Source organism: Parasteatoda tepidariorum, chromosome 12 (genome assembly GCF_982258835.1).
Source record: "Parasteatoda tepidariorum strain Cologne lab strain chromosome 12, Ptep-v5.0, whole genome shotgun sequence".
NCBI classification, from domain to species: Eukaryota; Metazoa; Arthropoda; class Arachnida; order Araneae; family Theridiidae; genus Parasteatoda; species Parasteatoda tepidariorum.
Window position 1 is genome coordinate 60539068 of NC_141766.1, and position 18691 is coordinate 60557758.

General features: G+C 29.7%; 1 protein-coding gene across 11 annotated transcripts in view; it reads left to right on the forward strand.

The window, feature by feature from the left end:
* Positions 1 to 18691, forward strand: part of waw (Translation factor waclaw) — a 63381-nt gene that overhangs the window by 30663 nt on the left and 14027 nt on the right. For all 11 annotated transcript variants that reach the window (XM_043039829.3, XM_043039832.3, XM_043039830.3 and 8 more), the window contains 4 exons: positions 526 to 729; positions 5838 to 5967; positions 14187 to 14296; positions 16886 to 17013. In XM_043039829.3, the coding sequence (XP_042895763.2) occupies positions 526 to 729; positions 5838 to 5967; positions 14187 to 14296; positions 16886 to 17013 (572 nt within the window). The remainder of the gene's footprint in view (positions 1 to 525; positions 730 to 5837; positions 5968 to 14186; positions 14297 to 16885; positions 17014 to 18691) is intronic.

The following is an 18691-nucleotide window of genomic DNA, read 5'->3' on the forward strand; positions in this document are numbered from 1 at the left end:
TCTTACCATGAGCCCATAAATACTAGAAGTTGTTTGACTAAATCTAATTAAGTCAAACAACTTCTATTACTAAATAGTTGTTTGATATTATTCGAATACAAACATTACTCCTTCAATTAACATATATAATCTCTAATCCTTTCTAACAACATATATAATCTCTTTCAATTAACATATATAATTTCTAATCCAAACTCTAATCCTTTGCTTATTATGCCACCTATAATCTATACAATTGACATCAGGATACTTTTTGCCCTTTCATTCAAAAAATGGTACAGAGGGGCATTCTTACATTGTAGAACAGCATATATTCACCTAAATTTCTTTGAATGCTATTATTTGAAAAAAAGAGTGAACAAAATTTCAAATTAAAAGAAAAGAAATAATCAAAATAAGAAAAAGAGAAATTTTCATGATTTTCTTTTTGTTGCTGTTAAGTTTAATTCTTAATTTTTTTGTTTTTAAATTTTCTGAAACATGTCAAATATATTTTTATCATGAAGTATTAAATTCTTATTACAGACCAAACGGAGATAGAAATAAACCATTTAGAGGGTTGCTGTATGATTCTTGGTATTCTCGATATCATGGCGTTATTTGTCTCCTCCTAATTGTTGATGGCTCTCTAAGTGTTGGCGATGAAATAAAATGCTTTTCTTGTGAGTCTAGTTTTCAAGTAAAAGAAATTGGTATATTATATCCTAATGAAGTTCCAGTATCTGATTTGTAAGTGTCTAGTAATTTTGTTTTTATAGTTTTATGTTAATACAGTTAACACTCTGTATAACGACCTCTGTAGTCTAAATGAAAATATATGTTATTATGTGAGCTTGCTATATCATGACTACTGAAAATTAGTGCCGATATTTACTTCTGCTTCATAAATACTGGACTTATTTTGGCAAATAGTGCATTAAAGTTTAAAAATGCATTACAATTTTATCAAATCACATCTTTTCAAGATTGCAGATGAACCTTAAGGTCTGGTTTCTTAGGACAAGCGCCTTATCTGGGCGTCAGCGGGACGTCAACGTCACGCTGACGCCAACAAAATACTGGTTTGTTAGCTCAAGGCCTGGTTTCTTAGAACTAGCACCTTATCTGGGCGTCAGCGGAAAGTTGACGTAGATCTGACGCCAAAAAAATACTTTTTTGTTAGCTCAGCGTGAGCAGTCGGTCCAACGCAGACATTATCTCTCATTGCGCATGCGTTAATAACGTAAACAAATATTTATTTTGAATTTGCATTGATTTTGTTATTGTCGACCAGTGTTTTAGAGAACAAATAATGACTTTGTCCAAGAAAAAAGACATTATAGCTGAGCTAAATGAAGAGTGCTATGTTTAATGAAGAAGCTATGTTTAATGTCAAAATCAAAAACTTGTCTGATTTCAATGTGCACCAGGATGTTGTCCGCCATTGCTTCTGTGGTTAACGTCACGTTGTAATTCAACTGCAGTTGAGTTAGACGGTAATTGTAGTTCAAGATGAGCGTTTGATGACGTATACTATCAAACTCACAAATGGACCAATCAGAGGTTAGCGCTGATTTCCAGCTGACGGCGTCCTGTCCTAAGAAACCAGGCCTTTAGTCAGTTATTTAGTGTTTTTTTTTTCTATACTTTTGAAATTTTTCTTTGCAAGAACAGAACAATGTCATGAAATTAGAATGCTTTGTAATGACAATAGAACACATCCGATTTGTTTTTAATACTTTTTAAAGATTGGGATCCAAAAATTATTATTTTTGATGATTTAAAATTTTATCTTATAAAAATTTGATTTTATGAGTCCTGAACTTTAAACATTCATCTTAACTCTGCTAAAAAGTACAAGTTAAAATTTAATAAGGAGAAAACTCTATCTCATTTTCAAAAGTACCAAAAAAGATTGCAAGACTTTCCTGAAAGATGGATCGACCCATACATGAAGGTCTAAAACATGGTTTAAAAAGGCCAGTGAGAAACTTATTAACTATGGTGCTAGTGTCTGGTTTAGCAAGAAAACAAAAATGCTTACAAAATTCAATGCAGTCCAAAGAATTCTTCTTATTACTGTTAAAGTCCTTTTGTTACAAAACTGTTTCAAATAGCGCAAAAGCACTTCATATACTGGCAGGCGCAAAGCTGATTTATTTTAAGATAAGTGATGGAATAATTTTCCTCTCAGATTGGAACACTGTTAAGTAATATCTATCAAATTGGACTATTATCTGGAATTATCACCACCACCCCCAGGGCTTAATCCAGGGCGATTTTGGTACCGTTTTTCGGTACCTTCACAAAATTAAAAAAAAAAATCGGTACCTTCACAAAATTAAAAAAAAAAAAAAAATCGGTACCTTCACAAAAAAAAAATCAGTACTTCAACAAACTTTGAAAAAAAAAAACGCATCTTCACGAAAATAAAAAAGAAAGAAGGAATTAAAGTGCTGAATAGTTTTCCGAGCGGTTCACGGAAAAGTGGATTCACAGTGAACGCCGTATGGTACGCCATCGGACGGCGTTCCGCGCAACCGCACTAGCTCGAAAACAGGCTTGATATGCTGACGTCACTTCTCCTAAATACGCCATTCAATCGGAGTGAGTGGTGAAGTTTTTATACTAGGCAACCGGCTAAATTGAGCCAGCACGTAAACAACTCAACTCATTTTCCCAGACAAGTGTTTTTGTTATGATTTAGCGTAAAACGTGTTCTATTCGTATTTTTTAACAAGATTTATGAAAAGTTTTTATGATGAAGCGAGGAAGAAATTTAAGTGGAGCGGGTGGCTCACGGAATAGTGATTATTATATGAAGCGTTTATGCACGATCGATAGTATAGGAACGAAATCGATTAAAAAAATTTTTCAGTCTGAGAAAACTGAGGAGAAACCGTCACAACAGTCGCCGTCTGAAAAAACCGTCACAGTTGATAACGAGGCACAGTGTATTAAAAATGCTACGGAACCAATGATTGAAGAGCAAAACAATTCAAGTTTTGTTACAAAATTTTTTTTTTTATCAATACTTAATTTTCACAAAAATAAAAAATTTTTTCACAAAAATAGGTACTAGGATTGAAAACCTGGATTAAGCCCTGACCCCAAAAGCATCCTGCTAAATTTATCTTGTTTTCATAAAATGAACCCTAATAATATAGCATTTGGTCTGTCGCTTTTTTTTTAAAGAAAGAAATGTCCTTTTTGAAAAAAGGCTTGACACAAATCTGCTAATAGTGATGATGTTATTGCTACTGTATTTCCAAAGCTATCGCTCTTGTAGAGCACGATTAAAAGAAAACTTAGATAATTTCGCCTTTCTTAAAATGGTTAGTTAAAATTGACAACTATTGTAGAACTGATGTGTTGATGACTAACTTAGAAATTGATGATTTTGTCTTTGAAAGCAAGATAACTTGTCTTAATTAGTGTAGTGTTGCTACAACTCTCTTTCCTTTTTATGAGTATCAGTCATCCTATTTCTGCTTAGTTATGAGTGTTAAAACATTAACATAGTCATTTGGCATATCATTAGTTTTATGTACTGGAGGGGTGTTAAGAGCATTTACGCTTGAATTTAGAGTTTGTAATGAGTTTTCTACTCTGCTTGAAATTTCAATAGCTTCATCAAACGATAGGGGATTTAAAAGAATCACTTGTGCTGTCAGAGCTGGCTGAAGCCATTAATATATTGTGACAATTTTACTTTTTCTTTAAAATCTATAGGCAAATTTGCCAATTTTGCTGATCCCTCAATCCGCATTGCAAAATCCCTAGCCGTTTTACTTGTCTTCTGCTCAGCTGTAGAGAGAATGCAGAAAAATTTTGAGCAAAAGATGTATTAGGTGTAAAATAGCTTTTAATTCCTTTCTTCAGAGATTTGTAATCTGTAGCTTTCCCTTCTAACGAGTTATTATAAAGCTTCCTAACAGCTCCTTCCATTTTTAATTTTGTTATAACCATTAGTTGTTCTTTTGACCATTCAGCTACTTTTGTGGTGGTTTCCAAGGATTCAATGAAATCATTATAATTTTCGTCATTTAAGGTAGGGATTTTAAACCTTCAGCTATTTTTCTGGCTTAAAAATAGATAATAGAACAACCTTATTACACAGTTAAGTTAAAGTATATGTGTGCACTGAATTAGCTTTAACAAGTATTTACCACATGGTCCATAAATTTGATAATAAACTTAATACTTCCTGAATGGCCAAATGAATGAGAAAATTATAATATTTAAATATTAATCTACAAACTTGGGAATTATATTTATCACAAATAACTGCCAGACCTTATTATCCTGATCACGGCACCAAAATACATGTGACAATTTGGGTAAAGTATAAAGGGATAATTGACAAATTTAGTACTAATGCATTTAACAACTATGGCCTATCCCAAATCATCACCAACACATACAAATAAAGTAAGATAAAAAATATATGTCTAGAAATAATGGTCACAAGGTAGAAAATTTACTTAAGCAATTTTAATGATGATTAACTTAATTATCAAGATTTACTCATTGAAATAAATTAGACCATGTGGCATAATAAAATAAAATAATTACAAATTACACGAAACTAAATCAACATGTGACACAGATTTAGAGGGAAGATTAGAAAAGGAATTGCACTACTAGAATCAATTGAATTTAAAGTCACTTATTTTGCACATGTGCTTGACTTGAAATCTTAAAGAACTGAGAAATCATTTGTAGGTATCAGGTAGTTATTATCTGGATCTATCAATTGTAGCAGCAATAGTTTCAGGGTTGATATATATCTTGCTTCAGAATTTGTATCACAACATATTCTTTTTCCTCAGATCCCACTCAGCTCTCTCCATGTCTTAGCCCTCTCTCCTGCCCCTGTTCTCAGGTTTCCTCTCCTTTTCCAAAAATTGGCAGACCAAGACTGCTTATTTTATTCACAGAGAGACTATCTCAAACAGTCAGACAGTTTGGGCAGAAATAAGATGACTGATACTCATTAAAAGGAAAGAGAGTTGCTGCAATGCTACATTAGTTATATTTTCCCATACCTTATAAAATTGATAATTTATCAGCTAAAGTTTATAATTTCTCATAAACAAAGCTGCTCCAAATATTCTCAACTAATATAAATGCGTGTCTATGTATAATCTTTGCATGTCTATTTTTTCCAGTATGACAACTTTATCGTACACAATTGTTAAAAAAAAATTATAAAAAACATTCTAAAAAGATGTTTAAAAAATTTTCAAGTAGAGTGTATTGTTTTCTAAACTATTATAATGTGAAATTATAACCAAAACATTTTAAATTTTTTAAAACTTTTTTATAGTTATAATCTAAAGTAAAAAAAAAAAAACTGTTCTTATGACTAAATAACTTCATCTGACTCTACTGCTGAAAATAAGATATGGAAACTCTTTTTAATTGAATCAATGTATTGAGGATTAATTTTCACTTTTAACCACACCAATAATGTTGAATTTCTTTTCTATTTTGCAAATTCTTTTAGCTTCAAGCAAAACTTGTAGATAATGCTAACCTATATTTGCCTTTTTATACTACAAAGATTCAACAATACACAGATTATTATTAGAAATTTAATTGACTTAGTCATATTTCTAAATTTTCCAATTGCAATTTTTTTTTGTGTGTGTCAAATGCATCGTTTTAGTATTAAGAACTGTGTAGAGATGTCTTTAACTCACAAGAAAATTAATTTTGTGTTTTTTTCCCTGTGAAAAAAATATAAATACAAAATTTGTTAGTGTGGCAAAAAGTTTTAATTTGGATTATAAACTGCATTGTCTGTGCATGTGATAAATAAAACAAAAGGTAATTTTTAAAAACCTTTTTTATAGGTTTGCAGGACAAGCTGGCTACTTTAGGGCTAATATAAAAAATCCTAATGATGCCAAAGTCGGAGACACTTGGTTTAAATCTGATACTAATGTTGAAAAACTTCCTGTTATTGCTGATTCTAAGCCTATGGTAGAATTATTATTGTAAAATTTTGTAACAGTTCGAATTATTTATTATTTTGCTAGTTCTACTGCATATTAGTTTTGATACAATAATCTCCATTTAAATTAATTTCTGATAAACTAAAGTTTTTTCTTTAATATTATTTTGGTTATCTTGGTTATGTTTCTAAATGAAATCCGTTAGCCCTTTAATTGTCAATCAAGATTTGGTTGCTTTCTGTTATAACAAATTGATTTTCCTCTATGTTAATCAACCAAAAAGTATTGAAAAGGAAATTTTTGTTGAATATACCATGCAAAAAATGGTCTTCTTAATGTCAACAATTCAGCAGTATAGAAATTCAGCCCGCACATCACTATAAAATTTGCATAGGTACGTTCATGTGACATCTGGACTTCCCCTGGCATTTTTATGATATCCGTTTAAATGACATTGGAATTTGACGTATTGATATCCATACCATTGACTGCATTATTCCAACACTAGCAATGAATGGATGAGTTAATTCTTTACAATCTTAACATTTGACTTTTACATCTTTTGGTAATTTTGTGGTTTATAATTCAAATTTATGAATATATGAGGGTTACTCTGAAATTTTTGAGATACACGCAGACGAGAATTTACGAATTAAAAATAATGGTTTAATTTTAAAATACAAAGTATTTTAACACAGCAGACTATTTTTTATTGACTTACTTCAACTTGTTTAACGTAAAATAAATTTTTAACAGAAGAGAAAATAGAGTTGACGCAAGAACATTTTTGCACTATGATTTTCTACGATTTTAAGGCAGGATTAAATCAAGAAGAATGCGTTTAGCGGTTACAATTAGCGTTTGGTGATGAATCTCCAGCTCGTGCTACCGTATTCAGATGCTTTAAAGAATTTAGCAGAGGTCACAATTTTCTTCAGGATGAAGAACGCACAGGAAGGTCACCGTCAGCAGTAATCCCGGATAATGTGTCTGCCTTACGAAAACTGTTAAAGGATGATAATCGCTGTACCTATCAAATTATACAGAAGAAACTTAACATTGGATCCGCAGCCTTACACAAAATTATTCATGAAGAATTACATATGAAAAATGTAGTTTGCCTTTGGGTTCCCCATAATCTAACTGAGCACCAAAAAGAGGGGCTTGTCAGAATCAGTAAAGAAATTCCTAAATTGGTAAATGATGGTGGCCATCGCATTTCTAAAATTGTAACTGGTGATGAAACGTTCATACCGTTCTTTGACGTTCCAACGCATCAAGAAAGCAGAGTATGGGTCTTTGAAGATGATCCCACTTCGATAATGGTAAAAAGACAACACGCACTGAAAAAAGTGATGTATGCCGCTTTCTTCAGATGCACGGGATTGGTCAAAGCCATCAAGTTGGTAGGACAGAAGACAGTGACAGCAAACTGGGATAGCACTAAATGTTTTCCAGAAATTCTACAAGAAGTGAATGTTAGGGGACTAATGCTTCACCGTGACAATGCATCTTCACATACAGCTGGATTAACAGTTGAGTTTCTTAAACAAAAACAAATTAAAGTGATAGAACATCCGCCGTATTCACCTGATCTAGCCATGTGTGACTTTTGGTCATTCTTTAATCTAAAAAAGAACTTACGTGGACGTCATTTTCATTCAGAAGAAGAGATTGATGTGGCTATAAATGCATTTTTTTCATCTTTTCCAAGAAATGAATGGCTTGTGGCATTTAATCTGTTTAAAATTCTACTACAAAAGTGCATTGATGCTGGAGGAGACTACTTTGAACACACCTAAAATTTTGTAAGTGTAACTTTAAAAACCTAGTTGTATCTCAAAAATTTCAGAGTGATCCTCGTAAATGCAAAAATAATTGAAAATCCTATTTGGTAAATTATTGTAGAGAAACAATTTCACTATATATATATTTTTTGTGTAAAAGCTCCATTTTGAATAATAAAAACCTATCTTAAGTTTTATGAAATTTTATGCAAGTAAACAGTAAAGAAGTATAATGAGACCAATAAACAAACCTATTGCTATTGTGCAAATGTGCGCAAAATATTTTGTAACGATATTACTTTAGGTAAACAATATAAATAAAATAAAATTGTATGCAAATAAATAGTAAGGAAGTTAATGAAAAAGTAAGATTATTTGGGAGTTTTTTTTATAAGGTGGTTTAATGTCAATATCTTCTTTGCGATGTAGCTGTTGACTGTTTTTTCCCCTCCTGAAAATTTCATTAGATATGCCTTCTTCAAATTTTTTAAGGTATCGGAAACATAAAATTTATTTAAGTTTACACACTTAAAAAAAAAGAATTTTTAATACAATTTCTGGCTCTATCAAAATTCATCTAGAATTTGTTGTAATAACAACAGATATATTGAAACTCCTTTGAATGTTTAACATTAGATCTCTTGATTTTATAGATAAAAATATTTACTGCCTTCAAAATGAAATTACAATAAAATAAAAACTATGCACTCATGTTCTGTTTTAGTCTCCTGATTTTAATCATCTATAATTTTGACTGCATTAAACACATTTAGAAATGTAATGTCATAACTCTTTAATTGACTTTTTTCACTAATTGTTGATCTCCTACAAATTTTAGGTTGCATCTTAAAAATTTCTTCCTTGATGTCACTATGTTATGACTATGGAAAAAATATGTTGGGAAGGGAAATTTTTGACAAATTTTAAAGATGATGATCAAGGTCATGATACTTTAAGGTTTAAAATACCCACCAATCTTTATTAAATACAATTCTATGTTGATCATTTAAATTATTATTTGTGTGTTGATGTTCAAAAATGTTAAAGTCTTATCTAAAAAAATTTCTTACATGTATGCAGGATTTGTTGATTTAAATCAGCTTGATTTAAATCAACTAATTTATATATATATATATATATATATATATATATATATATATATATATATATATATATATATATATATATATATATATATATATATATATATATATATATATATATATATATAGATTGATTTTAAAAGTTAAAATACAGTGTTTCAAATTATTGATACTTTCATTATTTTCTTTTCTTAGTTTTAAAATTTATTTTAAATAAATTGCTGCATTAATTCATTTTAGTTAAAGAAATTACTTTCTTGGTGTGTGTCAAATTCCAACACATTTGAAATTACATTTTTAAAAATCTTTTGATTCTTGAGATTGAAAGTACAGATTAAAGTAAACATTTAATGCTGTCTTAATATAGACTTGCATAGCTGTAGAAAGTAATTAAGAAACATGAATTTTTAAAAAAAAAAAAAGTGCAAATAATATTAATTAAAATTCTACCTTTTAATTGAAAAAGTAGAGAATTAAAATCTACATTATATTTTATTGGTCGAAAATATATATTTCTGAAGCTTGAGGTTATATTAAAAAGAAATTACCCTAATATGCTAAAAATATAAAGAAAAAATGCTGATGAATTCAGATATTTTTTCCTGATATCGTTGCATTCTTCCTTTTCAAGTCTATTTGAAGCAGTAGGGTTATTAATTTTTTTTTCTTTCTTATAATATGTTTACAGTATCTTTGACTTTATCAGATTTTCTATGAAGAAATTTTGTAAAAAAAACTCCAATGAGTACATAGATTTTTTAAAAAAATTTCTTAGTTTAACTTATCTATTTTAAATGAGTATTTTAATACTATAAATATATGTAGATTAAATATTTATTTATTTTGTCATTTTAAAAATCAAGGGGAAAAAAAGAAATCACGATTTTAAATTAGAATTATGGTTTGCTAATTGAAACTTTGTTTTAACAGTTAAAGTACAGAGGCCTGTCCAAACCAAATTTACTGCCGTTTAGCGGTACCTTCACAAATTCAACTTTAGGAAAAGCTGTAGAATAATTTCACAAAATACTTCTTCTAACATTTTATTTTTGTGTCTTGTAAGAAACGATAAATCCATATTTCTACCATATTTTCGTGTTGATTTTTTAATATAATTTTTAATTTTCACAAATTATGTCTACATTTTCACAAAATAGGTACCTTTCAGAAAAACAACCTAAACAGACCCCTGAAGTATTCTTTAAATTCTCTATTTCATCTAGTCTTTCAATTTCAGTCATGCATTTGTTCCAAAATGGTTGACATGCATTCAAAGCTCTGTATTATTGTATAACGAAAAATTATTTTAGTAAGTTAGAGCTTCTAAAATATTGTTATAATATAGTTTTAATGTTAATTTAATTTTGATTAAACATTTCTGAAGTTTTTTTAATCATAAATTAAAGTTCTTACAGTGTATTTGAATAAAAAAAAATCTGATTTAAATCAAAAAAATCTGATATAAATCAAAATAATCACGAACCTTGCATAAGTAAGGTATAAGGCATTACATAAGAGGAAAGCCAGAAATATCATTATTTTTATGTCACTGCATTCTAAGGAAGATAATTGTTTGTTAGAATTTATAGAGTACCTTATATTAAATGCTTCAAACATTTTAAATTTCGTTAAAAAATCAATTAAAATCACAAAAAAGTGTGATTTTCTTTGATCACTATCACGAAAATTTCTGTTTTCAGCATTTATAATTTTATCCTGCTTTGATTGTTTGTTTGGAAATTTTTTTATTGGTTTGGGAAAAAACAAAGGCTATAAAATTTGTACAACTTATCAGGAAAATTTTTAAGCTAAAAAAGGTTCTTGAAATTTTATCACCACAAATCTTTAGGCAAGAGCCTTGATGTTCTTGCAGAACCCAAACAGCTTCATGTCCATTTTCTTTACTTGTGAATGTGAGCTAATTGCATTTGTAATTGAAAAAATAAAAGTTGCAATGCAGGCAAGAGAAATTTAAAAGAAAAAAATTGGCTAAATATCTATTCTGATGATTTGTCAAAATTAATGATTTGTCAAAGCAAAATTGTCTAGGTTTTTCTGAGACGTGTGTGAAACATTTTTGTGAAAATTTAGACATAATTTGTGAAAATTAAAAATTATATTAAAAAATCAACACAAAAATTCTTCAATAATTCTTCAGAAGAATAATTCTTCAATTCTTCAATAATTCTTCAATTCAGAGAGGAAAAAAAGCAAATGAACTTTCTTTTTCTTTCTAAAAAAAGGCTGTAACTGTGATCGACACTACACCAGTTTACGAATCCTTAATGGAAGAACCAAATTTTCTCAGGCGAAAAATTTCAAAAGTTTTGTTCAGACTTCAATAATCAGGTTTTAAAAAATATTTTAACAAAGGTTATCAAGCCATGTCATCTTTCATATTTTCGGATTCAGCAATATTTTCGGTTTCTGCATGGAAGTACTATTTACGAGCAACAAGGAAATTTATTTGGTACACAAAGAGTTAAGCTTCAATTTTATAAAGAATGGGAGAAAAAAAGGAATTAACTAATACTAGTTAAAATTACCCTTAGCTACATTTTGAATATTGTTGATAAAATTTTATTCTAATTGACGTACTATCCAAATCAGAGATATAACTTAAAAGGAAGATAATTATAATGGTTTAGATTAAATAAAAGAAAAAAGATTGTCACAGTACAAAATTTTGAACTGTAGAAAATTAAAGGATTTTTATAGCAATTAGTATCTACGCTATGTGTAGTGATAGTAATCACTAAATAAATGAAAATTCAGTAATAAAAAATGAAGACTATTGTTTTCAAATATAAAATTTCTATTTTACTTATTGCGAGTTTTTTTTTTAGAAAAACTTGAATAATATTGCTCTAATAAACTTTATAAACGAGGAAGGTGAGAACCAAACTGCTATCATTTAAATATAAATTGTAAAAAGTTAAAAACCTTATGGAAACAAACATTGCTTTACACAGGCATTCAAAAAATATAGTTGAAGAGTGAACTACAAATTGAGTTTCATCAATCTAACTGTCAATACCCTGACTGACCACATAGAGCATGAATAATTCTCTTAACAACAAACGGAAAAAGAAGGGGGGAGACATTCCCTTTGTCTGACCCTCGCCGTTTGAGGTACCTCTCTGGTAAATTGTCTGCCCTTTTAAGAGTAAAACTATTTCACGTTAGCGCCACCAGAAGGGTTAATATATATTATTTCTCATGCATGAAAGTCATTCTTTTGAAATATACATTTTCACTTAGTTTCTTTTTTATGATGCTTTAACTGAAAATCTATTGTGTGATAATTATCATATACAGTGTAACGTCCCGTATCCGGACGTCCCTTTCCCGGAAGGGTTGATTTCCCGGACACTTTTTAACAATCAAAATAAACAAACATCTCTCCATCTTCTCCTTTCCTAAAAAAAAAAAAGGTATTTTGACACATTTTTTCTTTTTCTAGCTTGCACTGAACCTCTGTTTTATGCATCAAACCCATAAATCACCAGAAAGGGGAAGTGAAGATCTACCAAAGCAATTGAGTGACCGTTAGCGACGCTCCTCGCTTGGAATATATTAAAAAGGAGATTTGTTTTCAAAAGACCACAACTGAATCTCCTCCCCCTCCTTTCCCATGCAGGTGGCTAGTAAAAGAGGCATTTCCTGGAACCTTTTTATTGAAAGAAGAAATACTGTGGAAAAGGGTAAACGGGGCAAGCGTTAAGGTGGAGGGGGAGTCAAAATTTAAAATTTGAATAGGTCTAAAAGGATACACGTCCTTGAGAAACGAAACATTCGTTCTTCCCCATACCATGTAATATTTAGGAGGCGGGGGGAAAAGGGGGTAACGTTCTTCTCCTCCACCTACCCACCTTAATGAATGACAGGAATTTCCCTTTCTTGCTTGAATCATTCTGGTTAAAAATGGCGGATTATTATTTTCATATGTCAATTTCTTTTCGTTTTCTATATTTTAAGCAATAATATTTTTTCCCAATATTTAATATTTTATTGATTAGATATTCTATTACTAAAACATTATTCCCCTTAAAAATAATGTTTATTTATTTTTTGCTTCTGAGATTTAGATCATTTTAAGCTTTGTTCCAGAATGACATGAATTTCCTCTTCCTGCTTGAATCGTTCTAGTTCAAAATGGCGGATTAATATTTTCATAACTATTAAATTTTTTTCGTTTTCCATATTTTCAGCAATAATATTTTTTTTCTAATATTTTATATTTGATTGATTAGATATTCTAATGCTAAAACATTATTCCCCTTAAAAATAATGTTTATTTATTTTTTGCTTCTTAGATTCAGATCGTTTATTAAATCATTTTAAGCTTTGTTTACCTTGGGGGGTCTATTATACGGAAAAATCTATTATACGGACTTCTGGAAGTCCCACCGATTCCGGATACGCGACTTTACACTGTAATTGATTTTTTTAGGATCAATCCTTTTTTATTTATTGATTATGTCGTTTTTCTAATATACATTCATTTAATCATATTAAAGTTTTAAATCCTTTTTTCTAAAAATTCTAGAATATCAATCAAATATTTCATTTTAATATTATTTTTGCCTTTGTGCCTATTGTACCTTTTACGTGAATAAAACGAAAACTCTACCAAATACTACAGAAACCTTTCTTGGCAATTAAGGAAAAACCTTACTAAATGCTGACATCTCTGTTATACATCTAATTAATAAAATGTTGATCCCAATACTGTGGTGCTTTTGACATCAGTTGTGATATTACTATTGTGCTAGAATTGTTGACATTAATGGTGGTATCATTAAAGTAGTATTGACATATGTTGTTGTCATGGTGAATTAATGATTTTATTCATGTCAATGGTGATGTCATTATTAAAAGTTTTATATTGATATCAGTACAATTTTGTATTGATTTGTGGTGACCATTTTTTGCAGGGTTGTCTAACATCTCAACATTTGAGTAAGTTAATATGATTTCTGCATTTAAGCTTAGTATGATGGAATGTTGATAAATAGTCCTAAATTATTTCAGAAACTCTTCTAAAGAATAATTAAGAATTAAGCAAATGATATTTACATAAATATCTATATTTTGAATGCATTTTATAGACAACTAGTCAAAATGTATTGTTTCTGAATTGGGACATAAATAAATATTTGACTCACTGTCTACTTTTTTATTGCTTAACTGAAGTTTGAGTTATTTTACAAAGGAATTCAATTAATAGATTCTGTGACATCTTTTTTTTATTGCATAACATAAAGAAGCTTTTTTGTACTTTGCAGAAATAACTCGTTACTACCTTTTAAAATGTTTGATTGTTTGTTTAATTAGCATTACACTTTCTCTTTTAGGTTTTCGCTGGAATATTTCCATCTGATCAATCTGAATTGCAGGATTTAGGAAAATCTATTCAAAAATTGACTTTAAATGATTCAAGTGTTACAGTTTCTTTAGATAGCAGGTGCATATTTAACATCAATATATCTACTTTGCAAGATCAAATAATATTGAAGTTTTAAAATGCATTAAATAAAATTTATTATCGTTAAAAAATTATTGTAATGAGTACTTATTCGTTTATGGCGTGATACTAGGTGAGGGAAAGCAACTTCTATTAATTTCTTGAAAGTTTGTTTTTAGTTGTTTGCATTGATAGGATAATTTTTAACGTAGATGATAACCTTTTACAAAAAGTGACATTTATAGATTTTGCATTAATCCACAGACATATCTGGTGTATGTGTGTGCATTTATGTATACAGTGTAACGTCCCATATCCGGACGTCCCTTTCCCGGAAGGGTCGATTTCCCGGACACTTTTTAACAATCAAAATAAACAAACATCTCCCCATCTTCCCCTTTCCTTAAAAAAAAAAAGATCTTTTGACACATTTTCTTTTTTCTAGCTTGCACTGAACCTCTGATTCATGCATCGAACCCATAAATCACCAGAAAGGGGAAGTGAAGATCTACTAACACCATTGAGTGACTGTTAGTGACACTCCTCCCTTGGAATGTAGGAAAAAGAGGGAGATTTGTTTTCAAAAGACCGCAACTGAGTCCCCTCCCCCTTCCTTTCCCATGCAGGTGGCTAGTGAAAGAGGCATTTCCTGGAATCTTTTTATTGAAAGAAGAAATACTGTGGAAAAGGGTAAACGGGGCAAGCGTTAAGGTGGGTGGGGGGAGTCAGAATGGAAAATTTGAATAGGTCTAAAAGGATACACGTCCTTGAGAAACAAAACATTCATTCTTCCCCATACCATGTAATATTTAGGAGGCGGGGGGGGGGAAGGGGGTAACATTCTTTCTTTAGCAGATTCTTTCAGTCATAAAAGAAAAAATAAAGAGAACCCGATCCGCGTGTCCCGCCTTTATGCTTGATTGATAGCCAATAATAGGAGTGAAAACAATAATTTGTTACTTCCCCACCCTCAACTTAAATGATCTCCTCTTTACACTTATTTTCTTTCACAAATAAGGAGGAAATGAATTTTTCTCCTCCATCTACCCACCTTAATGAATGACGGGAATTTCCCTTTCTTGCTTGAATCATTCTAGTTAAAAATGGCGGATTATTATTTTCATATGTCAATTTTTTTTAGTTTTCTATATTTTAAGCAATAATATTTTTTTTCCTAATATTTCAAATTTTATTGATTAGATATTCTAATACTAAAACATTATTCCTCTTAAAAATAATGTTTATTTATTTTTTGCTTCTTAGATTTAGATAATTTTAAGCTTTGTTCCAGAATTTCCCCTTCCTGCTTGAATCGTTCTAGTTCAAAATGGCGGATTAATATTTTCGTAACTGTTAAATTTTTTTCGTTTTCCATATTTTCAGCAATAATATTTTTTTTCTAATATTTTATATTTGATTCTAATATATTATATTTTAATGCTAAAACATTATTCCCCTTAAAAATAGTGTTTATTTATTCTTTGCTTCTTAGATTCAGATCGTTTATTAATTCATTTTAAGCTTTGTTTACCTTGGGGGTGTATTATACGGAAAAATCTATTATACGGACTTCTGGAAGTCCCACCGATTCCGGATACGCGACTTTACACTGTACAGGGTGTCTCAGTTAAGCGTTTCAGAACTTCTAAGAGGGGTAGGGGGCATCCTGACGACTCGAAATCATATAGCAATGTGGGGTCGGAAATGCTCTCCTGAAGCGGTGAGGTATACAGAATCACCATACAGAAAAGAGACCGTAAGTGAAAAATCGCTATAATAATATATTGAAAAAATTATATGGTACATGGGCCAAAGTAAGTGTTCGAAGTTTCCGCCAACGGCTACAATGTACACCTCACATCTCCGACGCATGGATATTCGAACATTTTGCAATACTCCAGGCATATCTTACAGGCAGCTACTGTGATTCTTGCAACCAGCATTATCAACAGGGGTGTCATAAACCAGTGTTTTCATATGACTCCAGAAATCAAGAGATGATAGGTCGGGTGACCGAGGAGGCGATAATGTTTTAGTATTTAGAATGATATCTAATCAATCATAAACAAAATATTAGAAAAAAATAATTATTGCTATTTTAAAAATAAATATAGAAAACGAAAAAAATTCACAGTTATGAAAGTATTAATCGCTCTCTCCGGAATTTTGAACTAGAACGATTCAAGCAAGAAGGGGAAATTCCCGTCATTCATTAAGGTGTGTAGGTGGAGAAGAAAATTTCATTTCCTCCTTACTTGTCATTCAAGTTGAGGGCGGGGTAGTGACAAATTCTTATTTTCTCTCCCATCATTGGCTATCAATCAAGCATAAAGGCGTGGCATGCTGATTGGGTTCTCTTTATTTTTTCTTGTGTGACAAAAGGGGATTTCCCCTCCACTTTAACATTTGCTGTGTTTACCCTTTTTCGCAGTATTTCTTATATATATATATATATATATATATATATTAAAAATTTTAATAGACAGTACTCACATTGATATATATCATGTATATATATATATATACATGATATATATCAATGTGAGTACTGTCTATTAAAATTTTTATTTTCTATTCTTCTATTCTTAGTGCTGCTTTAGGTAAAGGTTGGAGATTAGGCTTTCTTGGCCTTTTACATATGGAAGTATTTTGTCAGAGGCTGCAACAAGAATTCAATACTGAAGTCATTGTTACTGCGCCTGGAATTCCCTATAAACGTAAACTATTTTGTTTATAGTTTGTTCAGTTATTACATTAAAATCTAATTGTTCCTAAAATGTGCAAAATTACAGTTTGTTTCTATTGGTTATTTCATAATATACTTATTATGCACATCATTGTTGCCAAGAATTTATTTCTCAACTAAACTAAAATTTGTAATTTATTGCCTAGAGAGTTTGAACAATTTATTATTGCAAGCTCCTTTTATATATTTATATTATTCCTTATGAAAGCTCATTTATGCTTCTTGTTACTATATTTAGTACTATATTTACTTAAAAAATATCCTGTCATGTGCTATATTTAAATTTATTTTTAATGTGACTAATTTATAAATGGTCCCATAGTTTTTCAATGTGTTTGCTATATTTGTATTGTAATGGTGATATGAAAAATTTTCTACTTTTCTCACAAATTTTAATATATATATATATATATATATATACAACAAAATAAATAAATACAAGAAAACACGAAGAAAGTTAAGAAAAACAATAAGTTTCAATTTATTGCCCATAAGCTGCAAGTAAAAAGAAAGTTAAGAAAAACAGTAAGTTTCAATTTATTGCGCATAAGCTGCAAGTAAACAGAACTCATTAGATAAGTTCAAAATGAAGATAAAACAAATTAAAATTATAGACATATGAAAAAAGGGGGGGAAATAATAATGAAGAAATAATAATAACAAACAACTGATTAATATATCGTGTGAACAGATGAAAAGATTATATCCTTTATTTTCCGTTTTTTTAAAAAAAATTTAATCTTTTTTTAAATTTTTTTATTTGTTTTTTTTTCATTATTATTTCCCTCCCCCTTTTTTTCATATGTCTATAATTTTCCTTTGTTTTATCTTCATTTTGAATTTATCACTTGATTATATTTGAACTTTATATAATCATTTGAACTATATATATATATGTGTGTGTGTGTTCTACACAAATGTTCTACTTCATTCTCAAAATATTTTATACCAGATATAGAAAATGTTAATGAATGGGGCAATTTTAACCATTATTTCAAAATTTATTTAAGTGTACCAATTATTATAAATTTACCAAAATGTTTGTATTCCTGAAGTGTTTGCTTTAGCTTTAATCTCTTCTTGTGGGAGTCGCATCTCATGTGCTCCGTGTTTCTGTACCCGTGTGGTCAGCGTCGCATGCAATGCGGTGAAGAAAAAATTTGCATTATTGAAATTAAATTCCTCGCTTTGTACATGACTTTTTAAATCCCGTGATTATTTTTGTACTTCTGAATATTCCTAAGAGATAGCACAACTAGTCCCACTTTCCATACAATTTTCACTGTGAGATTTTCTGCCATGAACTGAAATCAAAATCATTTTGTTCTTTCTGTTCATTAGTGTTAAAATTTTTTGTTAGTATTAAAATTATTTCATTTCATTGGTATTAAAAGTAATTATTAATAGTAATTAAAAGTAATTATTATTAATAGTAATTAAAATTAATTTGATTAGTATTAAAATAAGATTTGCAACATAATTTTTATCTAATTTTAAAAATTATTTTATTCAGATATTGATCTTAAGCACATTAAAGCCATAGAGTTAAGGATCTAATTAAATATTGCAAAAAAGTTTCTCTGAAAAAAAGAGTAAAGTTTTTTATAAAGTTTTAAAACAGGATGTGAGTAATTATCTGAGTTTAAGTT